Source organism: Cydia strobilella, chromosome 20, assembly GCF_947568885.1.
Source record: "Cydia strobilella chromosome 20, ilCydStro3.1, whole genome shotgun sequence".
Taxonomy (NCBI): domain Eukaryota; kingdom Metazoa; phylum Arthropoda; class Insecta; order Lepidoptera; family Tortricidae; genus Cydia; species Cydia strobilella.
Window position 1 is genome coordinate 791,136 of NC_086060.1, and position 16,505 is coordinate 807,640.

At 35.2% G+C, this 16,505-nt stretch overlaps 2 protein-coding genes across 2 annotated transcripts in view; one reads left to right on the plus strand and one right to left on the minus strand.

The window, feature by feature from the left end:
- LOC134750580 (alpha-2C adrenergic receptor) overlaps positions 1–16,505 on the minus strand; it is a 661,861-nt gene that overhangs the window by 77,883 nt on the left and 567,473 nt on the right. The gene's annotated exons all lie outside the window — the stretch shown is intronic.
- Positions 1,051–2,174, plus strand: LOC134750738 (ommochrome-binding protein-like). The gene has a single exon (XM_063685979.1). It carries the CDS (start codon positions 1,305–1,307, stop codon positions 2,172–2,174), a length of 870 nt encoding a protein of 289 aa, XP_063542049.1. The 5' UTR covers positions 1,051–1,304.

The following is a 16,505-nucleotide window of genomic DNA, read 5'->3' on the forward strand; positions in this document are numbered from 1 at the left end:
CCTTGTCCCATTCACTTGGGGTCGGCGCAGCATGTCTTTTTCTTCCATACATCTCTGTCACCCGTCATCTCATCATTCACTTGCGTTAGTTTCATATCATCTTTCACACAGTCCATCCACCTTTTCCTCGGTTTTCCTCTCCTCGTACTTCCCTCCACATTCATTCTTAATACCTTTCTCGTCACATGACTTATAATATTAATAATATTACTAATATCGTTTAAGAAATGGGCCCCTGCACTGCACCTTACTACTACTCGTATTTGTATTGGAGCACTTCACTTGACAATTTAATACGATTTGTTAGACTGTTTTCCCAAATGCATATTTTCCTTGCAGTACATTTACCTAGTAAAGCTAGGTATATGTTTACTAACGAAATCATTTATTTTAACAAATTGGAAATGGCATTCGATTATTGAATGAGGCAGCATTTTTTTTCTCATTTCAAAGTTTAAATGTTATTTGTCAAGTTAATAATTAGCTATTTATTTGATGTATTAAAAAAATACAAAATTTGAAACGCACTTGCTTCGTGTATCATTAAGTAAAGTGGTTAAGTTCAAACACAGAAACTAACAAAATTTAATATTTCAAGCTTCGAAACTCAGACCTTCCTTTTTCTGGAATTACTGTTAAGAATTTATACATAGTACCTTTATCACGACAAAATCATTCCTATTGCTAAGGAAATAGAGTTGCTTTAAGGTTGCCTGAATTCTGTTTCTCCATTACTGCTAAGTGCATAGACGTTTTCCAACCACTTAAACATGCGCTAAAAAATTATCCTTCAGCGAGTTGAAGAGGAACTAAAAACGCCTTTGTAAGGGTTATAACCAGTTCAAAATTCGAATAGAAGACGGAAGAAGTGGGTGGTGGTGGTGGTTTAAAAATTCATTTTTGGGTTATTTGTGCAGGTTTTACTAAAATAATTTCAGTTGGTTATTTTTTTGCCAAGGAATCCAAGCATATTTATCTAATTTTGAAAATTTCGTTCCACGATTATAATATAATATGAACAGAGTTAACATTTCATATATTTAGGTAACAATTTATATGTAAATGTTATATCCTTCATAAGCATTTTACCAAACAATTTCCTGTTCAAGCAGTCTCCAGTTCAAAACCATTCTTGCAAGCTCAAAGCAGAAATTTATATAACCATACAATATTCAAATAAGCTGGGAGTTCATAAAATTCAAATGAAAATCTTTCAAGCACTCCGCTGAAAGTATTAATATTATATGACATCGTCTGTTTTAATCCAATATCTATTTCAGACGCTGGCAAACTAGAAATACAAAATGAATTTCTTATTGCTGCTGAGTATCTTCGGCGTCGCGAGCGGAGAGTTCATCAAATGCGATGGCGTCATATTCCGGGGCGTCTACTTCGACAAGGTTCCATTCGTCAAGAACTTCCAGAAGCCTTGTAACCTTTTCCTTCACAAGTTCTCTGGGATGATGTTTTTTAGTAATACCGTTCAAAATGGGACTAACATCACAGATTTTACCATTACTTCCTGCTCTGTTGACTCTGGAAGATGCACAGATGTCCATGGGATCCCAGGAGGGTTTGCTATTGGTTACGATCAAGGAAATGACGATGTTTATCTAGGTGGCCATGACGGTATTTACAAATACAACTTTGTAACAAGAACAGCAGAATTTTTCGGTGAAGAAGGAAAATCTATATGGTCATTATTCATCAGGAAGAACTTTTACTACATCCGTTATCCAGAGCAGAAGTTATACGTTTACATGGATTCAGGATTTGTGAAAGTAGCAGAAGCATACCATTTCGAAGTTGATATTTTTTACATCTCCAGACAAAACGATATTTATATAGCTAACAAAACTGCTTTATACAAAATCGAGCATCCATCATATACTTCTATATTTCTTGCTGACAATTTTGTAGTTCGACAAATAGTTGAAGATGGTTTCGGTGATGTATATTTCTGTGGAAACGATGGTATATACATTGAAGATAAACCCGATTATGCAGTTAAAAGGGTCGCTAAAATAGATGACGCTTACGGTCTTATTTTTGATGAGAATGATCAAGTCATGTTTTCTGATAGAGATACGATATACAGACTGAAACAAAGTCCATATAGTAATGAATGTTTTTATGCTCTCAGTACTTATGATCAGAATGGAGCGAATAAATAAATAGTACTTTGTGTTCTAGATCCACAGCTTAAATCAGACATGGCTACCACATGGCTATCCCATTCTCTAAAACATCTTGACATTTTCATTTATCACCATCATGATCATACATCATAATATACTTACAAATTGGTATCAGTGGCAACACATTATTCACTAGACAATAAAAGCACAGACAAATTAAAAGTGTAAATTTCCTCCACCTTTGCCGCTCTGATATGTCTAATGGCGACTGTACATTATGTATGTAGTATTTAAAACGTAGTAAGATGAGCGCTGACTTTTGGGCTAGCATTATGCTGAGGCGGGACCATTTCGTTATTTATTTTTATGTTTTTATTTATTTTTATGTTTATCAGAAATAAATGCGATAATTTCTGATGATTTCTGAAAATGTAGCATTCATTTCATGTACCTGAAATACATTGTAATATTGTAAAGCCCCAAGCGTAGTTAAATATAGATGATGCATTCCATTTTAAACATGTCACAGTTTTGAGGAACTTGTGTCGCTGTTAATTGATAACGCTTTATCTTAAAACGTGTATGTTGAAAATGTAGTTGCACCGCAAAATGAACATGAGTAATGTTTACGAACCTCAATAACACGAATTTTAAGAACGTCAAATATAATGCTATGTTTTTAACTTATAAATGGCGCTGCGGCTGACCAGGCCCAGATTCTCAAGCGCCGCAAATACTCGACCTTAGTTAACGACTATGAGTTTGCGGCGCTCGCAATAGAGACTCTGGGTCCTTGGTCATCCGACATGAAGACATTTATGAGAGCTTTGTCGGCACGGCTGGTCGATTCCACAGGGGACCGTAGGGCCGGTGCGTACCTCTCAGCGTATCGCCCTAGCGGTACAGAGAGGTAACGCCGCCGGCGTAATGGGGTCTATGCCGCAGGCCGACCTGTTGGACGGGGCATTTTTTTTATGATTTGGTTTTATGTTTTAGGTTAGTTTAAGTTTAGGTAGTTATTTATTTAATTTTAAATTGTATTTCAGTACTTATAAATTGATTTATTACACAGGACGACATAACCAGTAGACTTCAGGTGTTTGTAAATAAGTGTTTGCGGCGAATCGTAGAAGTCTACTGGCCACGGACCATCTCCAATTATACTAAATTATGGGAATTCACTGGACAAAACCCCTTAGCTAAGGAAATGCGGAAATGGCGCTGGATAGGACATGTTTTACGAAGGCTAAACGACCACCTATCATAGCAAGAGCTGACTTGGAAATTTTCCGGAAAAAGGGGTCAATGTCGCCCACGTACCACCTGGCCTCAATTTCACATCGGTGACAGGTGCGACAATTGTCACAAAATATGACATATGTAGAATTATAGTCTAGAATTATTATTACCTAAGTCACCTGTCGTTTAACAATTGTCGCTCGACACATGCCACTGACAATTATAGCCGTAGCGAAATAGGGGCCTGGAGGCGCACAGTGGAAAAGGAAGCTGCGTCAGTTCGCTGGCTCAATATTACAAGGTTCTACGTTACATTTTCGAGATAGTTGAAAATCGACTTAACGTCACTATGATAATGTTCAAATTTCAGTTCGATAAAAGTGAAACATAGAACCCTGTAATATTCGGCCAGCGAGTTGGCCTCGGCTATGCGGAGCTGGAAGAGGCCGCGCTGGACCGTGAGGAATGGAAATCCCTTCTGAGAGCCCTATGTTCCTTTTGAGATACAGTCGGATACCATTATCATCATCCGATTATAATTTATTGCGGTTCCACTGCCAATTTTAATGCGGTTACATTATAAAGGCGAAATAAATGACGCATTACATAAATCGGTTTTCCGATTACGATACTCGTAATATCAACATATCTACAGCGAGTTGCAACAGTGCATGGACATATTACGAATGATATCCATTCATAAAATCATAGAGTAACTTATACTAGAGCGGTACTGTCATAGTAAATTTTGTAACCCCAGTAAATTCACTGCCATCTGTCGATACACTTTAAAACTAAAAATGAAGATTTATAAAAATACGATAGAATGTATTTAAATATAGATAAATGATTTTTTTTATTTGCATTAATTATTTTTATGATTTTGACCCATGTTCTTTCACTGATATGCGTTAAAATTGTTAAATAACAAACGAAACCGTCAACGCCATCTATACGACTGTAGGCCAAAACTAGTAGCGCCCCCTGAACGAGAGTCAAATTTTCTTGATTTTCGAGGCACGTTTTTTCCTTAGACTGTATCCATCTATTACGGAGTTATATCTATCTTTGATAAAATTGATTTGGTATCATTAAAACAGTGCAGTATTGTTTTTTACTTCGAAAAGGTAACATTTTGAATGTACTTCTACACAGAACCACGTGTACAATTGATTATTTATTAAAAAGGTGTTTCCAGTCTTTCATTCAAAAGTAAGGCTGCCTTTTCACTGTGGCAGAGGTGAGCGGAGATGAGAGACGTCCGGGAATAAACCAATGCCAAAATGCCGCGCTTTTAAACACTACTACACGTCCGCTCGCGGCAGGATTTATAAAATTCGTTGCCGCAGCTTCTCCATGTGTCATAGTGTAAATGGCCTAAAAGGCAAAGGCATAGTTGGCCTATTAGCTCTCTGAGCCTATCGGCGCCGGTCGCACTCCCAACAGGCACTTTGCAGTAAAAATTGGACTCAGTGAAACTTTAGTGATGTAGGCGACTAGTCAAATGTCGATATATTAGTTTAGTAACAATAGCTAGTACAGATGTAGTGAATATTCCTTTACAATCGTATTTTCACGGAAAAAACGAACGTGTTATGCTCAATCAATCAATCAATCTTTAATGTCAAAAAACACATGTCAAAAATTACAATACAAATAGAATTAAAAATACACAACACCCTAAATCAAATAACAAAATCGCACATTAAAAAATAAAATATAGTTATATATACAAATGTCAAAAATAAAAAAACCATTAAAAATCAAAAATACAAATGTGTTTCAGTTAGTCTCGGTACAAAAAGTTCAGTCAGTCTCAGTCATAAGTTACGGTTTAAAAAGCTATGGAAGAACATATAAAACATATCTAAACAACATTTACAACTTACAATTACGTCTACTTAAAACGATTGTATCTACAAAAATCAAATATAAATTCAATGATACCTAACTGAAAATCTATTCAAATACTGCAAAGTGTTAACTGTGTTTGAAAAGGTTGATAGCTATAGTACCTATAATCATATAACAGAATTAAGAAAAAAACATGACCCGCACGATTACATAACTTAGCGAACCTTCCGTTCCGACATTTGAAGTTGCAAAAACAAATAATGTATACGGGCATAAAGTGTGGAAGTGCATCTTACCGAATACCTTGAACAGATTTTCAAAGGAATTATTAAAACTTATAGTAGAAGGACGAACGAGTGGACAAGCAAGAAATATTATTTTTATTTAATCGTATGGCTGATACAGATATATTGAACATTTTTATGAGTTAAGGAGTCTTATATTAAATATGTATACAAATTTTTTTTTTGGTCATAATTATAATTAAGCGATTTCGGTAGACTGTGCCCTCTTATTTTAATTAAGTATTTTTTAAGAAATATTATTAAAAAATACTTAATTAAAATAAGAGGGCACAGTCTACCGAAATCGCTTAATTATAATTATGACAAAAAAAAATGTGTATACATATTTAATATAAGACTCCTTAACTCATAAAAATGTTCAATATATCTGTAACATAAGCCACAGTCGTGCAGGCTAGTAAAGCGTAATATAATGTACCTATTATTCTAAAACTAACAAAGCTTGTAGGTACTAACATATAAAGTGGAATTATATATTAAGTAGAAAATTATTAAATCGGTTCCTGTCAACACGTTTAATTCTTTTTTATAAACAACAAAAAAAAAACAAAATTTCAACATCGTGACATGAAATGCCATCGATATTCAATAAGTAAATGTATTCAGTAAGTGTATGTAAGTACTTATTTTAAGCTTTGATGAGGACGATACATACCTATCTAAACCGGTAAATACATATCAGACCCTACGCACACTCCAAAATACTTGCTGTCAATCCATTCCCTTGACAAGTATAAACAAGACGAAGATAAAATACCTACAAATTTATCAACAAAACGCACCTCCCTAGAGAATGTATATTGGCAATCTATCGATATGCCTCGCGCGGAAATGTCGAGAAAACTGTCAAGGGTGATTGTAAACTACTCGTAAAGGGTTTTGCGTAGAGAAATAACATATTAACACAGAATAACTAATAGTACTAATTAAGACGTAAAGTAATTTATAACAATGAATATAAAGAGAATAGTAATTTGTTTCACAAGGGGGCAAAGTTCCTTGCTATAGAGTGAAACACAAGATTTTTCACCACACCAATCCGAGGAACATCTGACTATGAATCAAATCCTAATGAACGCTATTAAATATTTATTATTAAAAACCTTCACCTAAAAGGCAATTCCACCAGCCAACAAAATAACATTTTGTCATCAGTTTTTGAATAATAAAGAGAGCTTTTACGAGCTAGTGTAGTGAAAAAGAAGTAACTCATACGATGCTAGGACAATCATATTAGGGTATTTGACTACTAGTTTCTTTTTTCGAAGTATCAAAACGATTTGCTACTATTGAATTAATATGAAACACTAGCATGTGACGTCACGATCAAATTATCTACTCTTTATAGTTTTATACGGGTTTTAAAATAGAAATTGTGTCTAAAAATAACTGCTGTCTACGTTTCTCTATTAATCTTCAGGTGCTTTATTTCTTGCATAGTGTAAAATAATTTATTTTAAATACAGTCAAATATAGGTATAGGAGACATTTTTTAGATGGGAGAAAAACCCGGTAGAGATCCTTTGTTACTACAAAAACTGTAAGGTTTCCTTGTCCCGCTTTTACACCGCGGGACCCAAAAAACAAAAACCTTTCAAAAACTCACCAGTGGCGCTGAAAAGAGCGTCAATTATTCACGAATTTACCGTCACCCAGCATCACGAACATGACGGTGGCACGGTAAAACTAGGTAAGTACGATTTGCTGATGATGATCGATGACTGCATAGTTATACTTATATATAATCAATGTGGTGTCAATATTACAATTCTATTTCACCGCATTCCGCGTGAATGGTTTCCAAAGCAAACAATAGTAATGAATAACCAAAAGCTAATCAGCAAAAGATCACTGATGGCAATCGAAACGTAAAAGACTATCTCTTTAAAAAATAAGTATCTAAAATCGCTCACACAAGAAGACTAATTTTCAAGATTTATGGGAGAGGCCTCTTCCTGTACTATGCATTTGTACCTATATCATTGGGACAGTTGTAATATAGAAAATATAAAGCATATTACATTATTTTTGTTAAGTGAAACAAATTACATTACATTGTTAGTAAACTACTTTCTTAATGGTACCTGTCACGTTTAGATTATATTTATCTTAAAATACATTTAAAAACACATTTTTAGTTATTTTGAACAAAATTTGTTGCTCAAGCATGAAGGTAAATTTAAAAGGATTTGTGTACAGCAAGGTTATTTATTATGCTTACCTTGCGCAGCGTCATTAAAATCCGTGAATAAATACGGTGAAAAAACAGATTTTAACACAGGTTTTTGAAAAGACCTCGAGACAGCATTGTTGAAGATATTTGAATAATGAGATTTAATTACTAAACAGCCATTTGGTGTCATTTTAAAACTCATTTTAGTTAAATATTAAGATTAATAATATTTACGCGACCGGCTTTTAATACTTAAAATTTTATAAAAAAGCATTCTAACCAATAAAGCTGATTTTTTTTATTAGGCTTTCGGTATCTAGGTAAACTATGTTAAGATAATTTATTCATAGACATCAAAACTAAATACGCCCTATAAACGAGTAGTGGAAGTTTTGTATGTAAAACTTCTACTCGCTCTTATTTCTTTGTACTAGAAATTCTCGCTTCCAATTTTCTTATTTATTAAATAAAATTTGTCTCAAAAAATCACTGCAAGCTGCCTTCAGTAATTTTCCAGTGCTTTATTTCGTGCATGGTGTAAAATAATTTTTTACCTAAATACTGTCAACATCCTCACTACCCAGAACGGTAAATTTGTAACATACTGGTTTTGTTTTTCGCCAACCCACGAAATTCAGGACGAGGTTTTGGCCAAAATACGAGCTAAATTTGCACACAGCAGATTGAATTAAACAATTTGCCCGACCGCACTTTTTGCATCACTGTCAAAATTGCACTCGTTCATATTCTGGTCCTATTTAAAACAGTGAAAATGTTTGTTGCTGGCGTTTTCATAAACTAACTTATTTCGGGCGCATGTTAAAATATAAGGAGTGGAAGTGGTCATTTCTCGGGCCGCATCTTTTTTAGGGTTCCGTATCCAAAGGGTAAAAACGGGACCCTATTACTAAGACTCCGCTGTCCGTCTGTCCGTCTGTCACCTGCCTGTATCTCATGAACCGTGACAGCTAGACAGTTGAAATTTTCACAGATGATTCATTTCTATTGCCGCTATAACAACAAATTTGGATCTTTTTAAATCAAGAGTGAATAGACATCTTTTAGGTAAGCATGATCCATCCTAGACTGCATCGGCACTTACCATCAGGTGAGATTGCGGTCAAATGCTTGCCTTTTTGTAATAAAAAAAAATACTAAAAAGTACGGAACCCTCGGTGCGCGAGTCCGACTCGCACTTAGCCGGTTTTTTACGTCATCTTAGAAGTTTGAGTTTTTCACAGCTTCAAATGAATATATGGTTTTAATTTCAACTCGATATATCCACGCGTTCCGGAGATAAACGGTCTTAACAGATAGACAGACAGATAGACGGACGACAAAGTGATCCTATAAGTGTCACGTAATCCTAAAAAGGGTGACTTTTCAACCCTTAACCATGTTATACGAGGGCATGAAGGTGTGATACAAAGAGTAAGATAATTACATATTCCCTGTTATTGATATACTTATATCTAAAACAGTTACATTATCCGTCAGTTCGTTCTGGCCTTAAAAAAATCTGATATTTACCTATATGTAGATTAAAATATTTATCAGTACGGTTTTTACTCACTATTATTTTTAGTCGCTTTTGGCGACATGTTTCGGATTCTTTGGGAATCCTTCCTCAATAGTGAGTAAAAACCGTACTGATAAATATTTTGAAATATGTCTCACGATAGTTTAAGTGCGATTATATGTAGATTACTTATAGTTATTAAAAAAAAAAATTGAATTGAATTGAATACCAAGTTCCATTCCACTGTTTCTATTTCCTTAATTTCACTTGATTACCTGAAACAAAAAAATAATTTACACGTCAGTTGCAATTCAATTCAATTATTTATTTCAAATCATTTGATCCATATAGTGTTAGGTATTAGTAAGTACAGTCGCCATCAGATATATCCGAGCGGCCGAGGCTCTCACAAAATATCTGAACACGCCTCTATTGTCAAGGCGTTAGAGTGCGTGTTCAGATATTTTTGAGCACCTTGGCCGCACCGATATATCTGACGGCGACTGTACAACAAAACTAATAATACACGTAATTTAAATACATGTTCATAATATTAACCGTAAAACACATTATCTTAACTAGGTTGGATTTAATGTTTGAAACACAGACTAAGGCATACTGTTTGATTGCCGACTTAAAGAGCTGCTATTATCGACATCGCTGTACTCTGTTAAGGGGCCCACTGACTATCAGTCCGCCGGACGATATCGGCTTGTCAGTTAGAACAAAAATTTGACAGTTCCGAACAACTGACAGGCCGATATCGTCCGGCGGACTGATAGTCAGTGGGCCCCTTTAAAGAGTACAGTGAAAAATACAAATATTAATATCGTATTTTTGTTTGATATTAGATTGTAAATTTTTGATTTTATATTATTGTATTGTATTTGATTTTTGACATTGTTCTATGACTTTCTGACATCAGATTAACTAGGAAGCCCTAGTATTACAACATTTTTTTTAGGTTTGTAATAATTCACAAATTTATTTACATACAAGATATATACAGTGGTACTACGTAAACGAAATTAATAACTAGCTTAAATCTAAAATAGGCCCTTGAGGCATTGTACCAAGGATGCTGGCGGCATTTCCCCGCTGTATTGCAATGCTGATACGTTGTGCGACAAAGCCGCCAGCTCTTCGGTCACCAGTTACGTCAACCAGACGCTTCGCGATTTCTGCAAACAACTTGTGCGCGCTGGGACCCCATGGACCTAGAGTTTCAACTCCAAATGGAATGAAATGATACTCTCTACCGAGGCTCTTATATTTATTACGTTTTAAAATTTCGGCGCTTTCCGCTTTCTTTCCTTTATTACAACATTGACATTTCATATTTAAATTTTAAATTACTTCAATTCGGAATTTGACTATTTTATTTATAAATTTTATTTCTTTATGTTCACATTATTGGTTTGTATGATTATCTTATATTTTGTTTTGTTGCTTATTATAATTTTTGTTTACATTTGACACTCTTTTTGTGAATTTGTGATATTTTTAAGTGAAAATAACATGTAATTTCCAATTAGAAATAAATATATCTATCTATCTATCTATCTATCTATCTACTACAACGCTAAATATTGTAGCCACAAAAAGACACTTAACAGTAACTAGGTGACAAGGGTGGTAAAGCCTGACCAGTAATATATAATCATTGTCAAGACGGCGCTGTTGTTGTGCATGTATAAAGTGACAGTTCACTATAATATGAAAAATTTAGTTCCAGTGAAATTCCGCAACATGGCGCGTGATCATATATTCCTGGTCAGGCTTTACCTAGTTTATGATTTTTACCGCAGTGGCTCTTCTCAAAAGTTTGCGACCCCTGAATAAGTTAGAAAATTGACAGTTACCAAAAAGCAAATGGCGCCGAACTTCGCTGCGCTACTTCAGATTTCAAATTTGCGGCTACAATATCTGTACTAATTTACGGTCTCTTTGTGTATAATAGTATATCTTGGCTACAATGTAAATATATATAGAAATTTTGAGTTTTATCGTATGTTATATCATAACTCTGGTGCCCTGAAGGGATCACATAATCATTACATACATATTTCATATTTATTTATTGCATCCATGGTACACAGGTGTTACATATATAGTAGTTTCACATGGGCCCTGGTAGGGCAAGGCAATTATCTCAAATCTAAAGATTAATTTATATATGTACAATATATTTGACAGTGTCTATTTTTCGCAATAAAACAGCACCAAGTACCAACTCGCTTTAGGCGGGGTACTTGCTTTTGGCCACTCTCCTCTACTTGATTCTTATGATTGATGATTATAATATTTTAGGAATACAATTCATGTAAATAAGGTCAAAATTAAAATGCCAAGATATTATTTCCTTCTAACGACGCAAAATTTATGCAAATTGGCAATTTATAAATAAGCATAAAAATAAACAATATCCAGATCTCCTCAAAACCTAATTTAAAATGAAATTGCTTTTGGTAACCAATATTTTCAGTTCAATTACTTCACAAGATAAGACTTAAGCCAAAGTATAAAAACAAAGAAACAAAAAAAACAATTATGGATCCTTCAAGCGATCTTCGATTGGGGATGAATTAAAATTAGTAAGCGCCTCTGGAAGATTACAAGAAATTGGCAAATAAAGATAAGCAAATTTGTGAGAGACTAGCGACCCGCCCCGGCTTCGCACGGGTTACCCTTAACAAATTATACACCTAAACCTTCCTTAAGAATCACTCTATTGATAGGTGAAAACCGCATGAAAATCCGTTAAGTAGTTTTGGAGTTTATCGCGAACATACAGACATACAGACAGACGCGGCGGGGGACCTTGTTTTATATGGGGGCACGGCAGTGCCCCCGCCAAGACGAGCAAAGCGAAGCGCAAGGCCTACCTACATAAGCCTACCTTTTCTCGATGCACTTTGTCGTTTATCGTTGGATTACACCAAATAAACAAAATAAATAAATAAATAAAAATAGATGAGTAGTCTTAGAGATTTTCAGCACTTTGTTATTTATATAAATTGAAGTTTGAGATTTGGCTAAGTGAGAATTGTATTTGCGTTGTGTAGTTATATACGGAGCTAATTTAATTAACTTTAATTGGTATCTTGGTCTGGGCTGAAAAACAGCGCTGCAGTGTCACTCACGCTGAGTTGATGCTGGCAACATTATGCTGACGCCCAAACCATTTGTCACAGCAAATGTTTAGTTATTAAGTTACAGATATTAGGTTAAGATTATAGATTATAGATATAATCTTTATAGGTTAAGTAACTTTATGATATTGTGTTTTCTGTATTCGCTGTTGTGGCAATAAATACATATTCATTCATTCATTCAAAAAATTCTCGGGGTATGATGTCAATAGTGGAATTATTGAAGCATAAAAAATTTGACTAAAGTGTAGAGTTTGTAAAGTTAGGACTTGTAGAGTAAAAATCTTGGCTCTAAATCTACAAGAGATCTCATAACTTTTTGACAGCCTTATGGTTTCGTCTTGGCAACATTTTACATGAAAATATTTTTGGTGGGATAAGTTTTATAAGATGCAGATGAGGGCAGAGTTTGTCCAGAATCTAGAGAGTAATTAGATTAAAATATGCAAAAAGCATCAATTTGGATGAAAAGAGAATTGTAAATTAGATATGTGCTTTTCAGACTTAAATTAAGTAAGAATCACTGATTTTAAGATGATAGTTAAGGTATCCATTTTAAAGATTTATTTTTATCTAATATGGTAATCAAAGGGAGAACCCTTTGCCCAGCAGTGGGACACTACAGGTTATTAAAAAAAAAAAATCTCAAAAAATTATCTAGGTACAATAAAAAGCGAGCATGATGGGCACCTTTGCGTCGGGAACGATGCGGGGCAGGTTATTCGAGTAGTTTTTATAGGTTACTTTAGTTTTATTTATAGTTGTTTTTTTCCATTTTAATGTATCAAACAGGTTGTTAAAGTCCAAATTAAGTGGAAATCAGAAATTATGAGCAATCCAAATTCTTTCTTAGGTTTAGTTTACAAGGACTATTTTGAAATATTTTGGAGAGAGCTTACTATCTAGAATACAGTCCCGCTGTATAATGTAGAAAATAAATTAGGGACGTAAGTAGGCAAACAATATTACGAGTAAGTATGATGCATTCACATGATGGTTACAAATCGCCAACATTTATACATTCATCTCAAAATTGCGTCTTGTACGTTGGCCTTACCAAAGATAGATATAACTCCGTAATAGATGGATACAGTCTAAGGAACAAACGTGCCTCGAAAATCACGAAAATTTGATTCTCGATCAGATGGCGCCACTAGTTTTGGCCTACTCTCGTATAGAGGGCGTTGACTGTTTCGTTTGTTATTTATAATTTTAACGCATACCAGTGAAAGAACATGGGTCAAAATCATATAAAAATAATTAATGCAAATAAAAAAATCATTTATCCATATTTCAATACATTTTATTGTATTTTTATAAATATTTATTTTTAGTTTTAAAGTGTGTCGACAGATGGCAGTGAATTTACTGGGGTAAAAAAATTTACTATGACAGTACCGCTCTAGTATAAGTTACTCTATGGCCTTACCAACATTGTTAATGCAACAATATTTGTTTATTTGTATTTATTAAAACCAAATACATACTTAATTATAACAAACTTAAATAAAATTTAACCTAAACTTAAAACTAACTTACCGAAAAAAGTTCGGTTTTTATTTCGTCACGCCAGGGGGCGCCACAAGCCTTTGGGAAATTGTCATATACTTAGAAATTTCGGATAGCCGAGCGGTTCAGGCACCTGTCCGGTAAACGGGGGACGCTGGTTCGATTCCAGCTCTGGACACTGGAGGCTTTGGTCATTTTTTCCTTCGTATATGACATCAGTTTATAGATCGCCCAGGTCCGATCCCTGCGGAAGGGTGCCCATAAGGCTGGCTGCGTTCCCCCTTCGGATGGCTGTGCCGATCCGTTGGGCGAGGAACGAGCCAGCTCTACGGTCCCCGCTAACCTCGATGTATTTTTTCGTAATTATCGGACTGTAAAGGATTAAATTGGTTTTAATTCATAGGTATGCAGGACACGTTATCTAAGGACACGTTGCGATATCAATAGCATTAATCTTAACCTCGTAAGGCCCACCATTCAAAGTTTCCCTATTTTTAATTTGAACCTTGTTGTATAGAAGATTAGGGTGACTCGTTTGTTTTAGAAAATGAAACAAAAGAAATGCTACTTAATTCAGTTAGTGTAAGGTTCAAATTTGATTGAAACAGAGTGTACATTGTAATGCACATTGGGCCTTACGAGGTTAAGGACAGTAAATATCTGGTTCAAGTTTTTTTTATTAACCTGGTTTGCTGGCCCTACTCCAGTTCGGGACAAAAATAATTTCAAAAGCTCGAACATATGAACTAAGGATTACAGTAGGTAAGGTTCGATCAGACTAATCTGACTAAGACATAAACTGTGGTTCTCTGACTTCCTAAAAAGTTATAAACTGAAATAGATGTCATATCTTAAAGAAAAAGTGACGAAGCCCTCCCATGGTCCTCCCTCTTTAGTAAACACCCATGACTCAGGAACAAATATCTGTGCTCATCACACAAAAAAATGCCTTTACCGGGATTCCAATCCAGGACCATCGGCTTACCAGGCAGGGTCCCTACTTACTAGGCCAGACAGGTCGTCATCAATATTATTATATCGTTGTCTACTCAGACAACGACCCACAAGGCTTTCTTGAGCTTACCGTGGGACTTAGTAAATTTGTGTAAGAATGTCCCTATAATAGTTTTATTAATATATTTATAATTAATGCACAGAGATTAAGTCTGGCGGTGCAAAGGGGCAACGCCGCCAGCATTCTAGGTTCCATTCCAGAGGCGGGTAGCTTGGGAGAGGTATTTTATATTTAGTAGGTATTTAGATTTAGTTTTAATTTTTGTGTAATCAATTTATTTTCAGTAATGTAATTGTAATTTATTCAATAAATGATATTCACAATTTAAAAAAAAAATGATGAATGCTCATGATTTTGACTCAGATGAGTCATCCTCATCTTTTGGTAATAAAATATATAACTTGGGTTTTCTTGTGCGTGTAACATGTATATATATGACCAATTTTCTGTACTCCATTAAATATTTTGACTTTCCCTTTAGATTATATACTAGTTAGCTTACTGTATGAGTATGTTATTTGCGGGCCGGTGTGACGAAATTACAGAATAGCATTTGTTTTAATTAGCGACGCGTAAATTGCCGGCCGCCGGCCAAGATTTGCCTTTGGTGTTTTGGTTCAAGAATAAGGTAATTTTTTTACAGGTGTTTATTTAATTCTACTTGCTTAACGAATTTTTTAATTAATTTTCAGTGTACCAGCTTTTCAAGTTTGATTTCTACATAATTTATAATGCCAGTTAGAGGTAAGTGAACAAAAAAAGGAAACATACAAATGTGATCGTGAAATAATATATTTATGAAGCCTTTTAAGCTGCAGTACGAAATAATCATATATACCTACATGACAAAAGAGGAGGTTTTTGTAAGCATGTAGATATATATATATTAAGCAAATGTTCATGACAAGTTTCGTGTAATTTTAGTATATCGTTTTAAAATGAGAGCGTAACATCAATAGTATGGGAGTGGCTTTTTGGCTGCGCGTTCGTGTCTTAAAATCTCAAAACATTGTTTTTAAGACATGACTTACTTGACTTATTGTCCTATGTCCCCAAGGTGGGGCAGAGGGCGTCCACAGTGCGCCGCCATCTGAATCGGTCTTGAGCTTCGTGCTTGACTTCGCTCCAAGTCTTCCCAATAGCCTTCGCCTCTGCAATGATAGTCCGGCGCCAGGTCTGCTTTGGACGGCAACGTTTCCTCTTTCCTTGGGGATTCCAGTCTAGGGCTTGCCTCGGTATGTGCTCAGTATCCCTTCGGAGTGTATGCCCAATCCAACTCCATTTCCGGCGCTTGATCTGCTGGTCGATCGGAGTCTCATTGCAGCATCTCCACAGGTTGATATTGGAAATTTTCTCGGGCCAGTATATACCGAGAATGCGGCGGAGGCAGCGGTTAATACAGACTTGTAGCTGGCGCGAGATGTCTTTTGTGACCTTCCACGTCTCGCACCCATACAGCAATACGGTTTTTACGTTTGACCGGAATATTCTGAGCTTGACTCTCCGTGTCAGTTTACTTGATTGCCATACGGGGCGAAGCTGTGCGCAGGTTGTTTTTAAGACATGTTTAATATTAATTGCTGATTTAACATGACAAACGT